Source organism: Camelina sativa, chromosome 15 (assembly GCF_000633955.1).
Source record: "Camelina sativa cultivar DH55 chromosome 15, Cs, whole genome shotgun sequence".
Classification (NCBI taxonomy): domain Eukaryota; kingdom Viridiplantae; phylum Streptophyta; class Magnoliopsida; order Brassicales; family Brassicaceae; genus Camelina; species Camelina sativa.
Window position 1 is genome coordinate 13517347 of NC_025699.1, and position 17372 is coordinate 13534718.

General features: G+C 35.7%; 2 protein-coding genes and 1 long non-coding RNA gene across 3 annotated transcripts; 2 read left to right on the top strand and 1 right to left on the bottom strand.

Moving 5' to 3' along the window:
* On the top strand, positions 1825 to 3214 carry LOC109129222. Its single transcript, XR_002035410.1, has 3 exons — positions 1825 to 2058; positions 2155 to 2292; positions 2423 to 3214. It is a non-coding gene; the product is annotated as an uncharacterized LOC109129222 (long non-coding RNA).
* Positions 6460 to 7200, top strand: LOC104748430 (linoleate 9S-lipoxygenase 5, chloroplastic-like). Its single transcript, XM_010470073.1, has one exon. The coding sequence runs from the start codon at positions 6460 to 6462 to the stop codon at positions 7198 to 7200; it is 741 nt and encodes a 246-aa protein (XP_010468375.1).
* LOC104748431 lies at positions 8483 to 16539 on the bottom strand. Its single transcript, XM_010470074.2, has 8 exons — positions 16535 to 16539; positions 11468 to 11663; positions 11222 to 11339; positions 11041 to 11129; positions 10916 to 10962; positions 10706 to 10797; positions 9389 to 9522; positions 8483 to 9286 (listed from the first exon to the last, which is right to left on the bottom strand). The coding sequence occupies exons 1-8, from the start codon at positions 16537 to 16539 to the stop codon at positions 8642 to 8644; spliced, it is 1326 nt and encodes a 441-aa protein (XP_010468376.1). The 3' UTR covers positions 8483 to 8641.

Consider the following 17372-nt stretch of genomic DNA (forward strand, 5'->3'; position numbering starts at 1 on the left):
AGTAACCTCCAACAGACCTTCTCGTAGCTTTGCAATTAGCATAATCGCTATCACTATAGGCTGTTAGTGCATTTTCATCATCAAAGTCACTGTCGCTATATGCGCTGATAGTGGAGTCACCATTTCTGATGTAAGTGATTCCCATTGTGATTGTACCCTTTATGTATCGCAAGATACGTTTGAGTAAATGAAAGTCTGAAATGGTCGGCTTGTGCATTTTCTGACACACATAGTTTCCAGCGAACTGAATGTCTGGCCTAGTTAAGGTCAAGTATTGCAGTTTTCCCGCCAAACTCCTGAAGTAGGTTGGCTCCGAGAACTCTTCTTCCTGATCTGGTACTTTATCAAGCTCAAGAGGAAGTGGTGTTGGCATTGGTGAGCAATTCTCCATTTGAGCAGCCACCAAAAGGTCCTCAGCATACTTTTGTTGAGACATGAACATACCACTAGAAAAATACTGAAGCTGTATCCCGAGGAAGTAATGAGCTCGTCCTAGGTCCTTCATGCGAAACTGCTTGTTGAGTTCTGCTAGTAGAAAGGTGAGAGTCTGGGAGTTATTTCCTGTGATGACCATGTCATCAACGTATAGCAACAAAAATATCAGGTTATTGTTGCGAGAGTAGACAAATAGAGATGGATCCCACAAGCTGCAAATAAAACCAAATTCCAAGAGGAAGGAGCTGAACTTATCAAACCATGCTCTAGGAGATTGCTTTAAACCATAGAGTGACTTGTGAAGAAGGCACACATGATCTGGTTTTTCCTTGTCAATGAATCCTGTTGTCTGCTTCATGTAAACTGTTTTGGGTTCCGGATAGGAGACATTGTGCGACAAAAAAACATACCTTGGATTTGGCTTACGAATACCATCTTTTGCTCTTGTAATCATCGGATGAGTGTTGTTAGTTTCTGCTTGCAGGACAGTTTCTTCAGCAGTAGTTTCAGTAGTTGATGTCGTGGTGATACTGTCTTGGGACTGAGGAACGCTGTCGCCTATAGAAGCAGGGTCAAAGCCTGTCGTACGCCCAGAACATTCCTCAGTCACAAGTGTATCAGAGACATTTGCTGTAGACTCAACTGGTAAAACACCATTGTTCTTTGCTTGAGAAGGACTAACTGCAGAAGAAACTAGTGGTGTTGCAGAAACAGGATCAGTGTTTACAACCTCTTCAGACTGTGGAAAACTTTTATACCAGGCCGAGCGTAGTGGTGTTGTATTCACTGGGTGAAAACTTTTATAGAGGGTTGAAAATGGGAAAGCAGCTTCATCAAAAATCACATGTCTACTAAGGTAAACTCGGCCAGTAGGAGGATATAGGCAGCGATAGCCTTTATATTTCTCATTGTAACCCAGAAAAACGCATTGCAAAGATTTTGGATCCATCTTAGTGGAAGCATAGTCTCGCAAGGTTGGGAAACAAGCACAACCAAAGGTTCTTAAAGATGTATAGACAGGTTTCCTTTTGTGCAGCTTCTCAAATGGTGACATCGAGTCTGCCAAGGTTGATGTCGGTAAAAGATTAATGAGGAAGGATCGAGGGTTGAGAATCGATTCGACAACTTAATTGCCTCCGTACTGTCCTCGACTCTGCTTCTGGTTTTGTCTTTATGCAGGGTGACCGTTGAAGAAGATAAAGAAGGCTTGCTGGGCTTCTTTGACTGAATTTGAGTGTTCTCAGTCTTATTGGGCTTGGACAAACTTATCTCTTCCTTTCTTGAAGTGGCGTCGTTTTGGGAGGGAACCAAAAACTCTGTTTTTGGTGTTGTGTTGTTATCACCAAACAAAACCCAAAATATTTATATGCTGCATCTCTCTTACCTCACTCTGAGCCAGAACCGCGAACCGTTCAACATGCTCTAAAGGATAAGCGGTGGAGGGGCGTAATGGGCTCCGAATTAAATGCTCAAAGTGGTTACCACACATGGGATTTGGTTTCTCAACCACCTGCAGGTACCACAGTCATTTGTTGTCGTTGTATATTTACAAAGAAATTCAATTTTGTCAGAGCATCAATCGGTTCAAAGCACGACTTGTTGAGAAGGGGTACAAAAAGTCCGGTAATCAAGTCTACTACCATACATATTGTTCTAGGTTGAGTGGTTGATCGCGACTGGCCAATACACCAATTAGATGTGAACAATGCTTTCTTGTAGGACACCTTAACGGAGGAAATACAGCCACCCGGTTTTGTTGACCAGGATAAACCTAACCATGTGTGTCATCTTCATCGTGCTCTCTATGGTGTCAAGTAGGCTCCAAGGGCTTGGTATAGTGAGCTGCGAAATTACTTGGTTAGTGTTGGTTTCCATAACTCGGTCTCTGACACATCTCTATATATCATGCGGTCTGGTTCCTCCATTCTCTATATTATGATTTATGTCGATGACATTCTTATTACGGGCAATTATAATGTTTTCTCAGCAACACTCTTGATGCTTTGGCTCAACGGTTCTCTTTTAAAGATCCTGAGGATCTCTATTATTTCCTCGGCATTGAAGCTCGGCGTGTCCCTTCTGGCCTTAACCTGAGTCAACGCAAATATATTATTGATCTTCTCACTCGAACGAATATGCTTGCGTCGAAACCTGTCTCCACACCAATCGTATCCTCTCCGACTCTCACTTGGTATTTTGGCACCCGATAGTCAGATCCGACGGAGTATAGAGGTATTGTGGGTAGCTTGCAATATTTAGCCTTCACGCGACCAGACCTGTCCTATGCGTTGAACCGACTGTCCTAATATATGCATGCTCCAACGACAGATCATTGGCAAGCTGTGAAATGTTTGCTTCGGTACTTAGCAGGCACAATTCATCATGGCATCTTTTTGTGCAAAGGTAACAAGGTTTCTTTAAAGTCTTTCTCTGATGCAGACTAGGCTGGTGACAAAGATGATTATACCTCTACCAATGGTTATCTTGTGTATCTTGGACATCATCCCGTCTTGTGGTCTTCCAAGAAGCAGAAGGGGGTTGCTCGTTCCTCGACAGAAGCAGAGTATAGGGCGGTTGCTAACACTTCAGCTGAAATTAATGGATTTGTTCTCTTCTTCAGGAATTGGGCATCTGTTTACCAATTGTACCAGTCATTTATTGTGATAATGTAGGTGCAACCTACTTGTGTGCCAATCCTTTTTTTCACTCACGGATGAAGCACATTGGTTTAGATTATCATTTCATACGAGATCAAGTTCAGTCCGGAGCATTCTGTGTCGTTCATATTTCTACTATTGATCAGCTTGCAGATTCGTTCACTAAGCCTTTATCACGTTCAGTCCGGTCCGGAGCATTCTGTGTCCCTGCTGTTGACAGTAGGAAGCTAGAAGATGAGGAGTTTGAGATTCCTCCTTTGTTTGACGACACAGAGTATGAGAGGGAAAAAATACCCGATCTTGACTTTGAGGATGATGGTAAATGGATATATAAAGGGAAGTTTTTTGCAAACAAAGAGGATTGTCAGATTGCTCTAGCGATATATGCTATTAAGAACATGTTTCATTTCACGCAAACAACAACGAAGAAAGATTCATTTATAGTAAGTTGTTCTGGTGAGAGGTGTGACTGGAGGGTTCTAGCATGTGAAATGAAAGAGTCAGGATACAATGAGATTAGGAAAGCTAATCTTGAAGACAAATGCCGCATAGAGACGAGGAAAAACTATTTGAAAAAAGCAACCTCTAGGGTGATTGCAGTTGTCTTCAAGGCGAACAGTGATCTGACAAAAGGGCCAGCCCCATTGGATCTCCAGCAGATGGTTCCTGAGGATCTTAGGGTGGCTGCATCGTACAAAAAGTGTTGGAGAGTGAAGGGAAAGGCTTTGGAGGGGATATTTGGTTTGGATGATGAATCTTTCGAGGATCTGCCTGCATATTTGCATGTCTTAAAAGAAGCTAATCCAAGGACTATTACCGATTTAAAAACTGAAGTCCTCGAAAATGGAAGAGAAAGGTTTTTGTATATGTTTTTGTCATTTGGGGCGTCAATTGAAGGTTTTAGGAAGTTGAGGCATGTTATTGTTGTGGATGAGACTCATCTTAACGGGAAGTATAATGGTGTGCTTCTTATAGCTAGTGGGCAAGATGCAAATTTCCAGGTTTTCCCTCTTGCTTTTGCAGTTGTAGACAGTGAGAACGATGAGGCTTGGACATGGTTTTTTGAAAAGTTAGAGAATGTATCCCATATGGTACATTGGTTGGGGACTTTTACAAGAAAGAGTTTTGGAGAGCTATGTATGAAGGGGTAATAAATCCAGAGCTTAGTGATGTTGCATACCAATTGAAATCAAGAATCATGTCTTGTACCCTCCAAAGGCTCGTAGGCCATCTGGACGTCCAAAGGAGTCAAGGATCCTTTCTATGGGAGAATGTCCTGTAAATTATTGTATCTTTAAAGTGTTTTGTGGCATTCTTACAAGTTACTTTATTTGATAGGGTAACTTTATTTGAGGGATTTGTTATTTGGAACTGCAAGAAAATGGTGTAGGTAAAGGAAAACTGAATCGGTGTGGGAAATGCAAAGAGACTGAGCACAACTGAGCAAGTTGTATGAACCCGTTGCCATGAGAGTGACGAACCCGTTGTGTGCTGTAGTGTGGATACACTAATTTTGGGATTTGTTATCCATTAACTTTGAGGATTGTGGATTAGGAACAGTTAGTATTGTCTTCAGGGTGTTTTGGTGTTAGTTTTTTTGGATTGTATTGGAAACACATTCTCGTTCGGTAGGTATCCATTGATTAGTAGTTTTGTGGATATAGGAAATATGAAGATTGTTGAATATTTTCTGGGGTTTTGGACCTGATGATAGTTTGACGGGATTATAAACTTTAGGGAGTAATGTCAGTAAGATTGGTTTTTTTTGTTGATGGTTAATTGTTCATTTTTTACAGTACCATCTTAACAGTAATGAAGAAATTGGAATTTAGTTGTTTAATTATAAAGTTAGCCCTTTGAACACTGGTTTATATTTTAGTATTTTGTGCTTGAATGCAAATACATAGTATCTATCCACATAGATATAGAGTTTTGTGGATATGCAGAATATTACATTAAGGAGGTTTCTTTGTTTATGAAGAAACAAAAATAGAAATATTGTCTATACTCTTTACATATTTTAAAAATGGGGATAAAATAATACAGCTAGTATACGTATATTGTCATAAAAATGATGTATGTATAATCCATCTAGTGAAACTAAATATAGAAAGGCAGCTGAAAGCTGCCGATCATGATGGCAAACTATAAGTAGGATGGTCAACTATTCATGTGTCAATTTCATAACTTCATATTAGTACCAAATTGTACCTATTGCCAATATATAAGATATGAAATAATATTATTTTTTTTTGTTAATGAAATATGAAATATTTTCAATGAAAAAATATGCACAATTTCCTTAGCTTTATAACATACGGTTTTGACAAACAGAAAAAAAAAATTCATAATTTGATCAATGTATGTTGTTGATAATAACATAAACTTTGTATGTTTTACATATAACCACATCGTTTTATGAAGTAGGTATAGAAGACTAGAGCTAGGAGTCTATGTGAAGAAGATAAGTATTTTCCTTGACTTAAGAAAAAGGCATTCAATATGCAAAGATAGTAATGAATGTACTTGAGAGACGAAATTGCGATGATATAATTTCTTTAATAACAAACAAATATCAAATATTCAAATCTTATAAATATTTTTTAAATTAGTTACATCATAAATTTCGGCCTAAATATTTTTCAATCTTAAAAAGATGCATGTATCATTTTTTATTTTATTTTTTTTACGGCAAAAAAATTGTGTCATTTAAAACTTCACAATCAAGATATTCTAGATTCCTTTTTATCAAACCTAAAAAAAACTTAAGTAGCCGACTTCAAGCACTATAAATAATCCACTGTATACCCAATATGATACCATCATCGTTGTTTACCTTTTTTTTTAGTTGTGTATCACTTTTTTGTAATTAATATTTTCTTTTTGTGTGTTATGTTAACATTTCTTTCATCATTTGGTTTATAATTACTTATTCTTTGTTAAATCTTACTTAAGTAAACTGATAACTACTATATATTTTGTGTAAAATTTCAAGTTAACATAGTTGGAGAAGCCTAAGTAGGAGAGTCTAAACCAGGGAAGTCTGAAAATTCATATATAGAATTGGATTTTAGGTTAAATGCGGGAATGCAGATTTAAAAGGAAACAGCTTCTTCCAAACAAGAAAAAACCTGTAGGATTATAAAATGCAAAGGATGTAACTGGTAAGACTCGAAAAAAAAAAATTCTATAAAAATTTCAATTCTCATGTATTCTGATAACAGGTTAAAGGCGTGACCATTTCTCTTTTTTTTTTTTTTAAAGACAATATATATTAAGGTGTAATGAAGCAAAATAAAAAATAAAAAAAATCAGAGAGTCCAACTCTAAGCAACAAGGTGAATTTCAATTTTTGGTGCCAATGTTTATGGCTGTAATTTCAATTTTGATCGAGGATTACCCTTATGCGGTTGACGGTTTAGAGATTTGGTCAGCGATCAAAACTTGGGTCACAGAGTACTGCTCATTCTATTACAAGGACGACAAAACCGTCCAAACCGATATAGAGATCCAGTCATGGTGGACCGAGCTCCGAACCAAAGGCCACGGCGACAAACAACACGAATCATGGTGGCCATCGATGCAAACCCGTGACGACCTCATCGAATCCTGCACGATCATCATTTGGATCGCTTCTGCTCTTCACGCAGCAGTCAATTTCGGACAGTATCCTTACGCTGGGTTTCTCCCTAACCGGCCTACGGTCAGCCGCCGGTTTATGCCAGAGCCAGGTACCGTTGAGTACACTGAGCTGGCAGAAGACACTGACGTAGCGTTCTTGAAGACGATCACGCCGCAGTTACAGACTCTTCTTGGGATTTCAATCATAGAGACCTTGTCTCAGCATTCAACGGACGAGGTCTACTTAGGGCAGAGAGAATCACCGAATTGGACGGCTGATGATGAGGCTTTAGAGGCGTTTAAACGGTTTGGGAAAGAACTGGAGCTGATAGAGAACAATATCATAAGGAGAAACAATGACAAGAGGTTCAAGAACAGGACCGGACCGGTTAACATACCGTACACTCTGTTATACCCGAATACTACGGATTACACAAGAGAAGGTGGGCTTACTGGGAAAGGGATCCCTAACAGTGTCTCAATCTAGAATTGCTCTTCTTGATTTCGTGATTATGTCTCTTTTTTGAACTTAATTATTATTATTTTGTTTGGGTTTTGCTTGCTATTATGAACTCTTCTACGTTACTATCCATTTATTTGGATCGTTCAAAGTCAATATATTTTTCCCCTTGGTTTTATTTACTTCCCACCACTGTTTAAGTGTTTATATAACTATTTAGTCTATTTTTTTCTAACAATATGGATCTCGATCGATCTCCACATTTTTTGTGTGCAAAAAAGTTGTGGAAACGTATATCAAGTTTATAGTGGATCACAATATGTTCCACTTCAACGAAACCAATTAAAAAGTACATATTAGATGATTCGAATATCACATAGAATTATTTATTTTCTATCAATGTTCAGTTTACAACACAATTAAAACACATAAAGAAGAAGCTAAAAAGCTGTGTAAACTCTACATTTATCTATGATCAATCACGTTTTCACCAAGTCAATTAACATATATCAAATATGACATTAGAGTTTCATTGCAACGCGTTAACTGTTTACACTAAACATCAAAGATCAATCGTTGATTAATGCAAAGTAGTACATTTAACTTCAGAACGACAATGCAAAAAAAATATATTTGTTGGTGTTGGGTTTCCGCTCAATCAAGGCCCAACGATTTAGGCCTAACAAGAGGAGTTAAGCATATTGGCTAGGTGGGCCGACGCGCTGGAAGCAATGCATTATGGGTCTAACGGCAGAGAAGATCGCGGGGTGGTTACGACTTACGAGGATTGGAACTAGTGAGGCGAGATCTTCGGGAGAGATCCTAACAACGTTGCAACGGAGTCAAGGACGAGAAGATATAAATATACTGATAGGGATGAGAGCGATGACACACAATTGTAAACGAGAGAAAATACAACCACTTGTGAAGCATTTCATTCATTCGATCAATATTAATCCGTTTCGTTAATCGATCTAATCGTGCAAACTGTTCTTAGCTAAGAGCGTAACCCGAAGTCCTCATGTTTTTGTAGTTAATTTTCACAATAGAACATAGGAGTAGTATTTAAAAATGTTCTATAAATTGTTCAACGTAACGACCACGCTGTCTTAATTCGAACAATTGACTTCGAATTCATGACAAACGTTGCACGTGCGCATTTTTTCCAAAGTTGAGATTTTACATGAAGTTAATGATCCTTGGGAATATAATTTGATCTCCACAAAGTTTTTTTTTTTTTTTTTTGGTTTTATCTCCACAAAGTTAATGATCCTTCGTAAGTATCAACTAATTCATTATAACTATAAGATTGAAATAAATTGCTTTCATAAGCTCAATGGTTAATAACTTAATATCGATCCAAAACTGCTACAATGCTAACAGGTCAAGAAAAGAGTACTCGTAACAGATCCAATCATCGATGTTATATACTCAGTTCACTTTTATATATAATCTCGTCCTTTCGAAATTAAAACCGTTGAGATAGAGACACGTGGCGACATCTTCTGTGCGAAGACACGACTGACACAAACCCACGTGGGCCTCTTAGCTTAGACCTATACGCCGTCTCGTCGTACGGTCTCCGGTAAAACTTCAGATACGGTACGAACGCTTCACGTGTCTTCTCCCCTCCTCCTCCGGAGACATTGTTATCCCGGCGAAAGAACATCGCCGGAGACTGGAAAAACGACGGACGTGGATTTATCCGGTACGAAACCGTCTTCGTCTTCTCCGGCAACGGGGTAGATGGAAACAGACTCTTCCTGCATGCGGCTGGTTTCGCGTCTTTGATACCACCACCACGCGCTGCCGGAGACGCGAAAGATAGCGACCGTGCGCTGCTAAGAGGAGAAACTTGAGCGGCGGCGTTATAAGGTGACGTGTCGGTGAAGGAAAGGTACCACGGCTTCAAAGAGTTGTGAGATACGGTGAACGCGAATCTTGAAGAAGCTGAACCAACAACCGTGGCCGTTGATTTGATCGACGATGCATCGAACCTTAAAGATGCTGATCTAGGATGAGATGACACGTGGTTGATATCTAACGGTTCGTCGTAGTCTAGAGACGACACTATCATCGTGACCGTTGAGAGTTCCACAAAAGGACGAACACCCTGACAATATGAGTACGAAACAAGAGCTTATCCATTTGCTCGCTAATCACAATTAGAGAATTATTAAATTTGAAATTAAAATGAGTATTTAAGAGACTTTACCTTCCAAATGTAAGAGAAAAAAGAGGGAGGATCGATGATAAAGGCTTTGTAAAGTCGGCATGGGTAATAATCTGCGATGATTTTTAGAGTCGCCAAAAGCAAATTTGCAAATGCAGAGGATGATCTGAAAAAGCCTGTTTTTTTTATAAAGGAATTAACAAAAGCAAAAAAATGGAATATTAATCGATTTTGTACAGGTAAGTGTGCGACTAATAATTAATTGTCTAATCGAGTTTGAACAAAATTTAAAGATGCAGAGAAATAATTGTACTTAATTTTTCCTTCAGAAGAATGAATATCGAAAAAGGTGGATAAAAATTTTAAAAAGATAAAAAGTTTGTACAGAGAAAATAAAAAGCATAAATCTTTAGAAGCGTGATGCCAAAGAATATTAATTATCCATTGTAAAAATATAGGTCTTTGTAAACTAAGTTACTGTATAACATTTCAAAAAAAGAGAGCCAATCATTAAATAATAAAGTACTAAAGTAAGTATTAACAAAACATGAGCAAACACACGTACTTGCATAATCAGAATAAGTTTTTTTTTTCTTTTTCAAATTGTAAGTAGTATTTTTTTCAGCTAGAAATAGATAATCCTATAAATAAAATAAAAACTTTAAATTTTCTTTTGTTGGAAAAACAAAAATTTGCTTAGAAACTAGTATAATGAAGATAATTTGCGATTAGCCGTTATTACAAAAACATTGACGTTGACACATGAATTGGAAGACAAATTGGAACTATCAAATTAATGCATTTACATATATACATGTCCGAGTGTCCGGTCCCCGACATAAACGAACGTACTCAATCCAAAAAAACAAAAACTAAAAACCCAAAAATACGGCACGTAAATTACACATTAGTACAAAGAAATTTGGAAGATTATCAAGGACAAAATCAAGAGTATCAAGTAGGCATGATCAAAACTAAACTTCAACCATAATTTGGAACGCATCTAAATCGTAATCAGACCCTAACTGTATAAAACTTATACGATTAAAAATTATAACCGTTAACCATAAACATATGTTTAGTTATATTATAACCGTAACTCTATCAAAACAGTTGGTTAATTGCATGTTAAACTATATATATTTTTAACCATAACCAATTTTTAACCTAATAAAATATATTAATAATTATTTATTAATTATTTAATATTAACCGTATCATATTATCAAATAACTGTAAACATATTTAACCGTAACTATTTAATAGTTAAAGTTAAACAAAGTGATAACCGACCGTGGTCATGCCTAGTATCAAGGACAAAACGACAATATCAAACAGTTAGCATTACTAAAAACTTACTTGCATAGAAGAGAAGAACAACGCTCTGTTCCGCGTTTCTGGTCATGCTTGAGATCGCAATATCCATCGTGAACGCCACCAAACGCGTAAACCTTCCCCAAAAAAAAAGAAAAAAAAATCATCATCATTACGTTGTGAAGAGTATCAATCAATAAAACAGTTTTATTAAAACTGGATTAGTTTCTTTCTAATTAATCATCTAAAACTTACTGTTTTGAGGTACGCAGCTTCTGATAATCATGCTTAAACCGGAAAACCTGTAAAAATCAACCTCATTTTTATTACCTTTAATATTATTTATAGATGAAATCAAGATTGGTTATGAAAAAAATTACAATAACGGGTCTAGACTCTCCGTCGTGACCGGCGATGTAAGCTACACCGTCTCCAAGCTCCGTCGAGAACTCCTCTGCTCCCAATCGCTCTTAACATATTAAAAAAAAAAAAAAACACAAAAGCCTTAAGAAAAGTGTGTGTGTGTTTTTAAAAATCAATCATTATTAATACAAAACATACCAAGATCGAAGTTTTGTCTCCAAGAAAGACATGAGATTAGTTGTTTCGCTGCTTTTTTGACATTATCTCCTTTAACCTTCAAGAATCTCTCAACACACTCTCTGTTACAGAACTTCTCCTGTAAAAAAAAAGCTCGAAGCTTTTGCTTGTTATGAAACGTTCGAAGCTTTTTGTTTGTTTGTTTGTGAACAAGTAGGTACATGCATATATGACTTGTTTATTGAAAAGATTTGAGTAGAGACGTACTTGTTTGTAAGTGAGTGGAGGAGATTGTTTCTTGACCAAATGAAGAACAGCTTCGACTTTCTCGTCTTTCTTCCCCAATGATGATCGATCTCTTTGCTCTGTTTTTTGAAAGAACGACGAGGATAAAGAAAAAGTTCGGATTTTTTTTTTTTGCTTGGGAAAGAGAGAGAGAGAGAGAGAGAGAGAGAGAGAGAGAGAGAGAGAGAGAGAGAGAGAGAGAGAGAGAGAGAGAGAGAGAGAGAGAGAGAGAGAGAGAGAGAGAGAGAGAGAGAGAGAGAGAGAGAGAGAGAGAGAGAGAGAGAGAGAGAGAGAGAGAGAGAGAGAGAGAGAGAGAGAGAGAGAGAGAGAGAGAGAGAGAGAGAGAGAGAGAGAGAGAGAGAGAGAGAGAGAGAGAGAGAGAGAGAGAGAGAGAGAGAGAGAGAGAGAGAGAGAGAGAGAGAGAGAGAGAGAGAGAGAGAGAGAGAGAGAGAGAGAGAGAGAGAGAGAGAGAGAGAGAGAGAGAGAGAGAGAGAGAGAGAGAGAGAGAGAGAGAGAGAGAGAGAGAGAGAGAGAGAGAGAGAGAGAGAGAGAGAGAGAGAGAGAGAAGCTGAACAAAGATTGTATTTTGTGTTCTGTGTGTGTGTGTGCGCCGCAAGGTTCTTCTTGTAGCCAAAAGAAGAAGAAAAAAAAGTTAGATTTTGTATCTCTCTCTCTTTCTTTCTAGAGAGAAACAGAGAGAGTGTGTTGTTGTGTCTGAAAACGGCTTCTGCAGAAAACATAAACTTACATATGTTGGAGAAGTTATTGGTCTGATGATGACGCTGTTACTATGTCGTTTTGCGGACGTTTTATGTTTTTAAAAGCAAAAAAAGCCGTTGGGGCCGCCACCAGTGACGCCATCTAACGTCGTTAAATTGGCTCCGTTTTATAAGTTTTTAACTTCATGCTTCAATAATTACTCGAATGTTTTGTTTATTTTGTTACTTAATCATCTTTTTTAGTATCCTTAAATTTACGTTCATGAATTTGATTAAGAGTACTTACTTTTTCACAAGTTTAGTTCTCTCAAGTCTCACCAATATTGGACGGTCATACTCATAAGGGTAAGTCGAGTCTCTCTAGCAAATGATGAGCTACACCATCATCATAAGGGATGGAACTTGTAGATTTTATATTTAGCAACACCAGCTAAGTTCATATGATATAGTCAACGTCTATATTACCTAGCTCAAGTACTTCCCAACGATCGATGGTGACGTTAGCAAATTAAATGCATTTTCCGTAACAAGATTTCTCATCAAACCAAGTCCATGTGTGTGAGATTTGTTTTGGCGGTGCAAGTTAACGTTATATATAAAGCGAGCAACGAACAACAAAAACGTTATAAGCGTGCAGTCATTAACTTTCTGTTTGGAAACACTTGTTATTTTGAAATTTACAATCCACAAAATTAAGTACAGTATATGTTGTATTTTTTTCAGTAAATATGTAGATAATTTAAAGAGTACAAGACATAAATATCCTTTCAACGTCGTGTAGAGTGTAGTGATACAATGTTTCAATGAGTTATAACTTATAACTTATATGCATGATTTGCTTAACATGTGTATATAACTATATATCTTCGATTTAAAACATATTTCTTTTCAAGTTATATAAAAAAAAAATAAGACTAACTTTTTTGAACTAATATTCCAGCACTGTCATATAAACAATGTTTTTTTTGGAACTAATACAATGATTTCAAGTTATATAAACAATGATTTTTTGGAACTAATACAATGAAAATCTTCATTTTTTGTTTAATGATTGAAAACTTAGAATCCCCTCTATTTATTTTTGAAAACCAACATTTTGGTATTGTGATTGTTGATGTGACTAAGTATTACTATTTTTTTTACTCGTACTTCACATTTCGACCGTAGGTGCAATGTATAGCTTCAGTTGCAACCTGTTGTACCCACGTCTGATTGCAACCAGTAAATAAAAATAAAAATACATTTTTCTATATCAACTTTTAACCAGACCAATTTACAAAAACCCCACCAGTTAATTACTTTAGGAGGTTTAAAAGAACAGAAACACTCGTGAGCTTAAAGAGGAAAAAAACCATATAATATGCATATTTACTTTAATGATATAGTCATACAAACTTAATATTATTAAACAATTAGTTTTTCTTTGTTCAGACGTGCAACTATCTTAGTTTATCGTATCATTGAATTGAATTAGTTTGACTTTGACATGATTATAGTAACTATTTTCCTCAAACATAGACCATACTGTTTAATGAAGTAGGTGGTGTAATTCGACTAATCCGTCTTTACTAGCTCTAAACTCTAGTTCTTTTAACGGGTCAAAACGAAAAAGACAATGGTGTGAGTAAAAATATATTCTTGAAAAAAAAGAGACCGTTGTCGTCACGGCGGCGACTTGCTCGTACGTGGTTAGTGGTAGTGAAGATTCAGAAATATATCCAGTAAAATCCACATGTCAAAAAGTAAAGATAACACAATAAAAGAGAGTTCACGTGCTCGTTTCCTAATGCTTTCTGTCTAATGTCCACACACACCGACAAATAAAGTCAAAAGGAAAAATGATCATCTCTCCTGTTTTAACTTCAAATGTTACAGTGAAGCTACAATAAAATTCGTTAAAAGAATAAATTTTTAATGTCTAGTTGGGCAGCTAGATTAGTTAATAATCATCAAAGAGACGACTATATAAGTTTGATGATGATAGTCTTAGATATTGAGTCTTCTCTGGGCTTTAGTGTCCGAATTTTTGAGATTGGTAATTGCGAAAATTTCTTTTAATTAAGCTTTATATATAAAATTGCAGGGTTATTGACTTATTCTATTTGTCTAGCTTAATATAGAATCATATTAAAATGTTGTTGTTATAAACTCTTCTCCTCTAAATTGAGAAATCATGGGATTATTTTATTTTAATCTAATTGTGTAGTACTTAACAAAAAATAAGATTTAAGTGATTATCACAACGATTATACACGTTATTTTTAAAAAAGAACTGTATAATATCAATTATTAAATATTCATTTAAAGTATTTGCGCTTACACTATTCATTTAACACATTACACATGCATGTTTTAAAAATTAAAACTTTAACATAGGGTAGAATGAATGATTGCTGGCCATCTATAAATCATTCCACATTCTAAGAAGTTTTTGGATTTGTTATATATCTATGATATTTGTTCACTAAATTTTATTTTTAAAAAATATAGAAGATATAAGTTTCACCTGCTTGTCAAAATATTTTTTTTCAAAATTTGAAATCTAAATATCTAATATTATTGCATGGATGGTCCTCACTATTCCATATACACAATGTGGAAGTGGTGGGGATAAGGCAAAGTGATTATGTAATTATGATGCATAATCATTAAGGAGAATTTGGGTGGTGGTTCATTTTAAGAAGTTAAATAGGTGAGAGTTTTTAGATTAGGAGAAGTAGAGAACTAATTTTTGATATTTTAAAAAGACGAAAATGTATTTGATGATAGATTTTAGTATTTTACGGTTTCGATATACAGGACAGGTCTGTTATGATTTAGCTATTAGCGATTCTATCATTTTATGGAGATGGGATAACGGATAATGATGGATGATACGAGAGAGGGTTTAACGTAGTTACCTATAATGGGCCTGCTAGTGGAATCGGCTCATCGTATCACACATGTTTCTTTCGGGCTCGTACAAGTTACAACATGTTATCACTTGTTGGATCATATAATACATGCTTGCTTACACCTTGAGGCTTTACTCAACCAAACACCATTGATCGTTCTTAGTTCAATTTTTTATGAGTCGTAAATATCCAAATTGTGGACTGAGTTTGCAAAATATCCAAAATAACTTCAGTGTGAATTGAGTTTTCTTAATCAGTGTTTCAAAAAACTAATAATTTTTTTTTCTCATAACACTATTAAAAAAAAAATCTCATAACACTTAACATAATATCATATTTTAAAAACATGCATAAGAAGATCACATAATTTAGAAAAAATAGTGCACGATTTTGCCAATTTTTAGCTCCCTACAAATGGTTATTTTATCTAATAAGCCCTTATTTTATTCTATTATATAGTGATCAGTTTCCAAACCTATGGTTTTGAGTAACAAAACTTATAAAGATCATGTAAAACTTGATGTCAGGTACTGTTAAAAAGAAAGAATTTTGGAATTTTTAAGGCGATTTAAAAGAGAAATTATTTTTTCAAAATGTATAGAGAGTATGCAAAAATTGCCTATAGTATACAACTAGGCTTTAATAAAATATGTTGGTTAAGGATGAATATACAAGAGGTACAAAATTTCAAGTAAGATCAACACTGTTTAGTAAGATACTATGCGATAATTTTTGTATGAAGCAGTCAGACCATCTCCAATGTATGCCTCTATTTTTTCCTCTAAAATAGAGTAACTAAAAAATAGAGCATTGTTTTGCTCCAATGTATTACTCTATTTTCAACTCTAAAATAGAGTTAGTGTAAAAAAATAGAGGTGAGAATAGAGTTGCTCTATATATAGAGCAATCCTACCATTTTCTCTATTTTAGAGTAAAATATAGAGTAGGGTTGGAGCAAATGTTGCTCTATAATAAAGATTTGACTCTAAAATAGAGTGGGGTTGGAGATGCCCTCAGTTGTCTCGCCCATCTCATAATATTATATTTCATGTAATTCGCCATCCACTGGAAACAACATAAGGGGAAATACATCATCCAACTCGGACAGTCGGATGACCATATATAGTATTAAGCTATATATATTGTATAGTTGATAAATGAACTAAGCTTTTCTTTTACTTAGTTTGTTTCACAATACTAAACTGTATATAAAGGAACACTGTACATTCTGATTCATTAACGAAAATATTCTTTACAAGTTAAAACGTAGTTATAGTCAGGTCAAGTTGTACTAGTCGAACTTTAGAAAACCGGGACCGTAAGATGTTTTCAACTATTGTGAGGCGTCGTGGTAGCCTTGGTGTAACCGTATAGCTCATGCAATGTATCACGTCAATCTTTTAATTACGAAATTGTATTTTTAATGTTTTATTTACCCCATGTCGAAGCGTCATGCAAATTGTAAGGAGTTAATTGTAGTTCCATGCATGGATCCTGAAGTCTTGAGTTAAAATGCGATAGTTGCTTTGTTGAGCTTGTCCGATGAGATATTACGATCTCTAGAGCTCTGTCACATTTTGGTCATTCGAGAAGTTGAGTTAACTCCAAAGATGATTCTTAATATATGTGTTGTCCATCAGTTTGGCGACCATAAAATAATTCCATCACTTACAAATTACAATGTCATCATTTTGTAATTAACTAAAACAAATATTAATAGACATGAGTGTACATGATATTTTTAAAAAATTCCCAAGTAATATTGTTGCGGTTAATTACAAAATGATGACATGGCTATTTGTTGTTGTATCGTATTTACTTTAAGCAATCTACATCTGAGTTCAACCCACGATGTTTATTGCAAGATGATAAAGGCGAAACAACAATATTGGCTGCACATGGTAAAGACACACCAACCTCTACATATACACCTAAACAATTAAAATGGACAGAAATTACAATTCCTGATCAATGGAAAATTAATATTACTCAACCACCAAGAAATTTTGAACAAAGAACTATTACGAGTATAACAGAACAATATGATGGAAAAATATTATTAAACTTCGGTTCTTTCAGAGATCCACCATCATTAAAATTTAGTTCATTCCACCCACGTTCATCTTTCTCTGAGTACAGAACTGGCCAAGCTAGCACTGAATCAGAGGAAAGTGTAGAACAAATTTTAACAAAAAGCCAAGGGAAAAAACCTATTATTTTTCAAGCACCAATAGCTGAACCAGTTCAACAGTCAGAAGTGGGATCGTCTAACTT

What these genes read in the sequence shown, in the direction of transcription:
- LOC104748431 (XM_010470074.2), bottom strand. An exon ending in GAGAGTCTAGACCCGTTATT is followed by an intron (nt 10,963 to 11,040) that starts GTAATTTTTTTC and finishes TGATTTTTACAG; the next exon opens with GTTTTCCGGTTTAAGCATGA. An exon ending in AAGCTGCGTACCTCAAAACA is followed by an intron (nt 10,798 to 10,915) that starts GTAAGTTTTAGA and finishes TTTTTGGGGAAG; the next exon opens with GTTTACGCGTTTGGTGGCGT.
- LOC104748430 (XM_010470073.1), top strand. Translation starts at nt 6,460, where the DNA reads ATGGCTGTAATTTCAATTTTGATCGAGGATTACCCTTATGCGGTTGAC.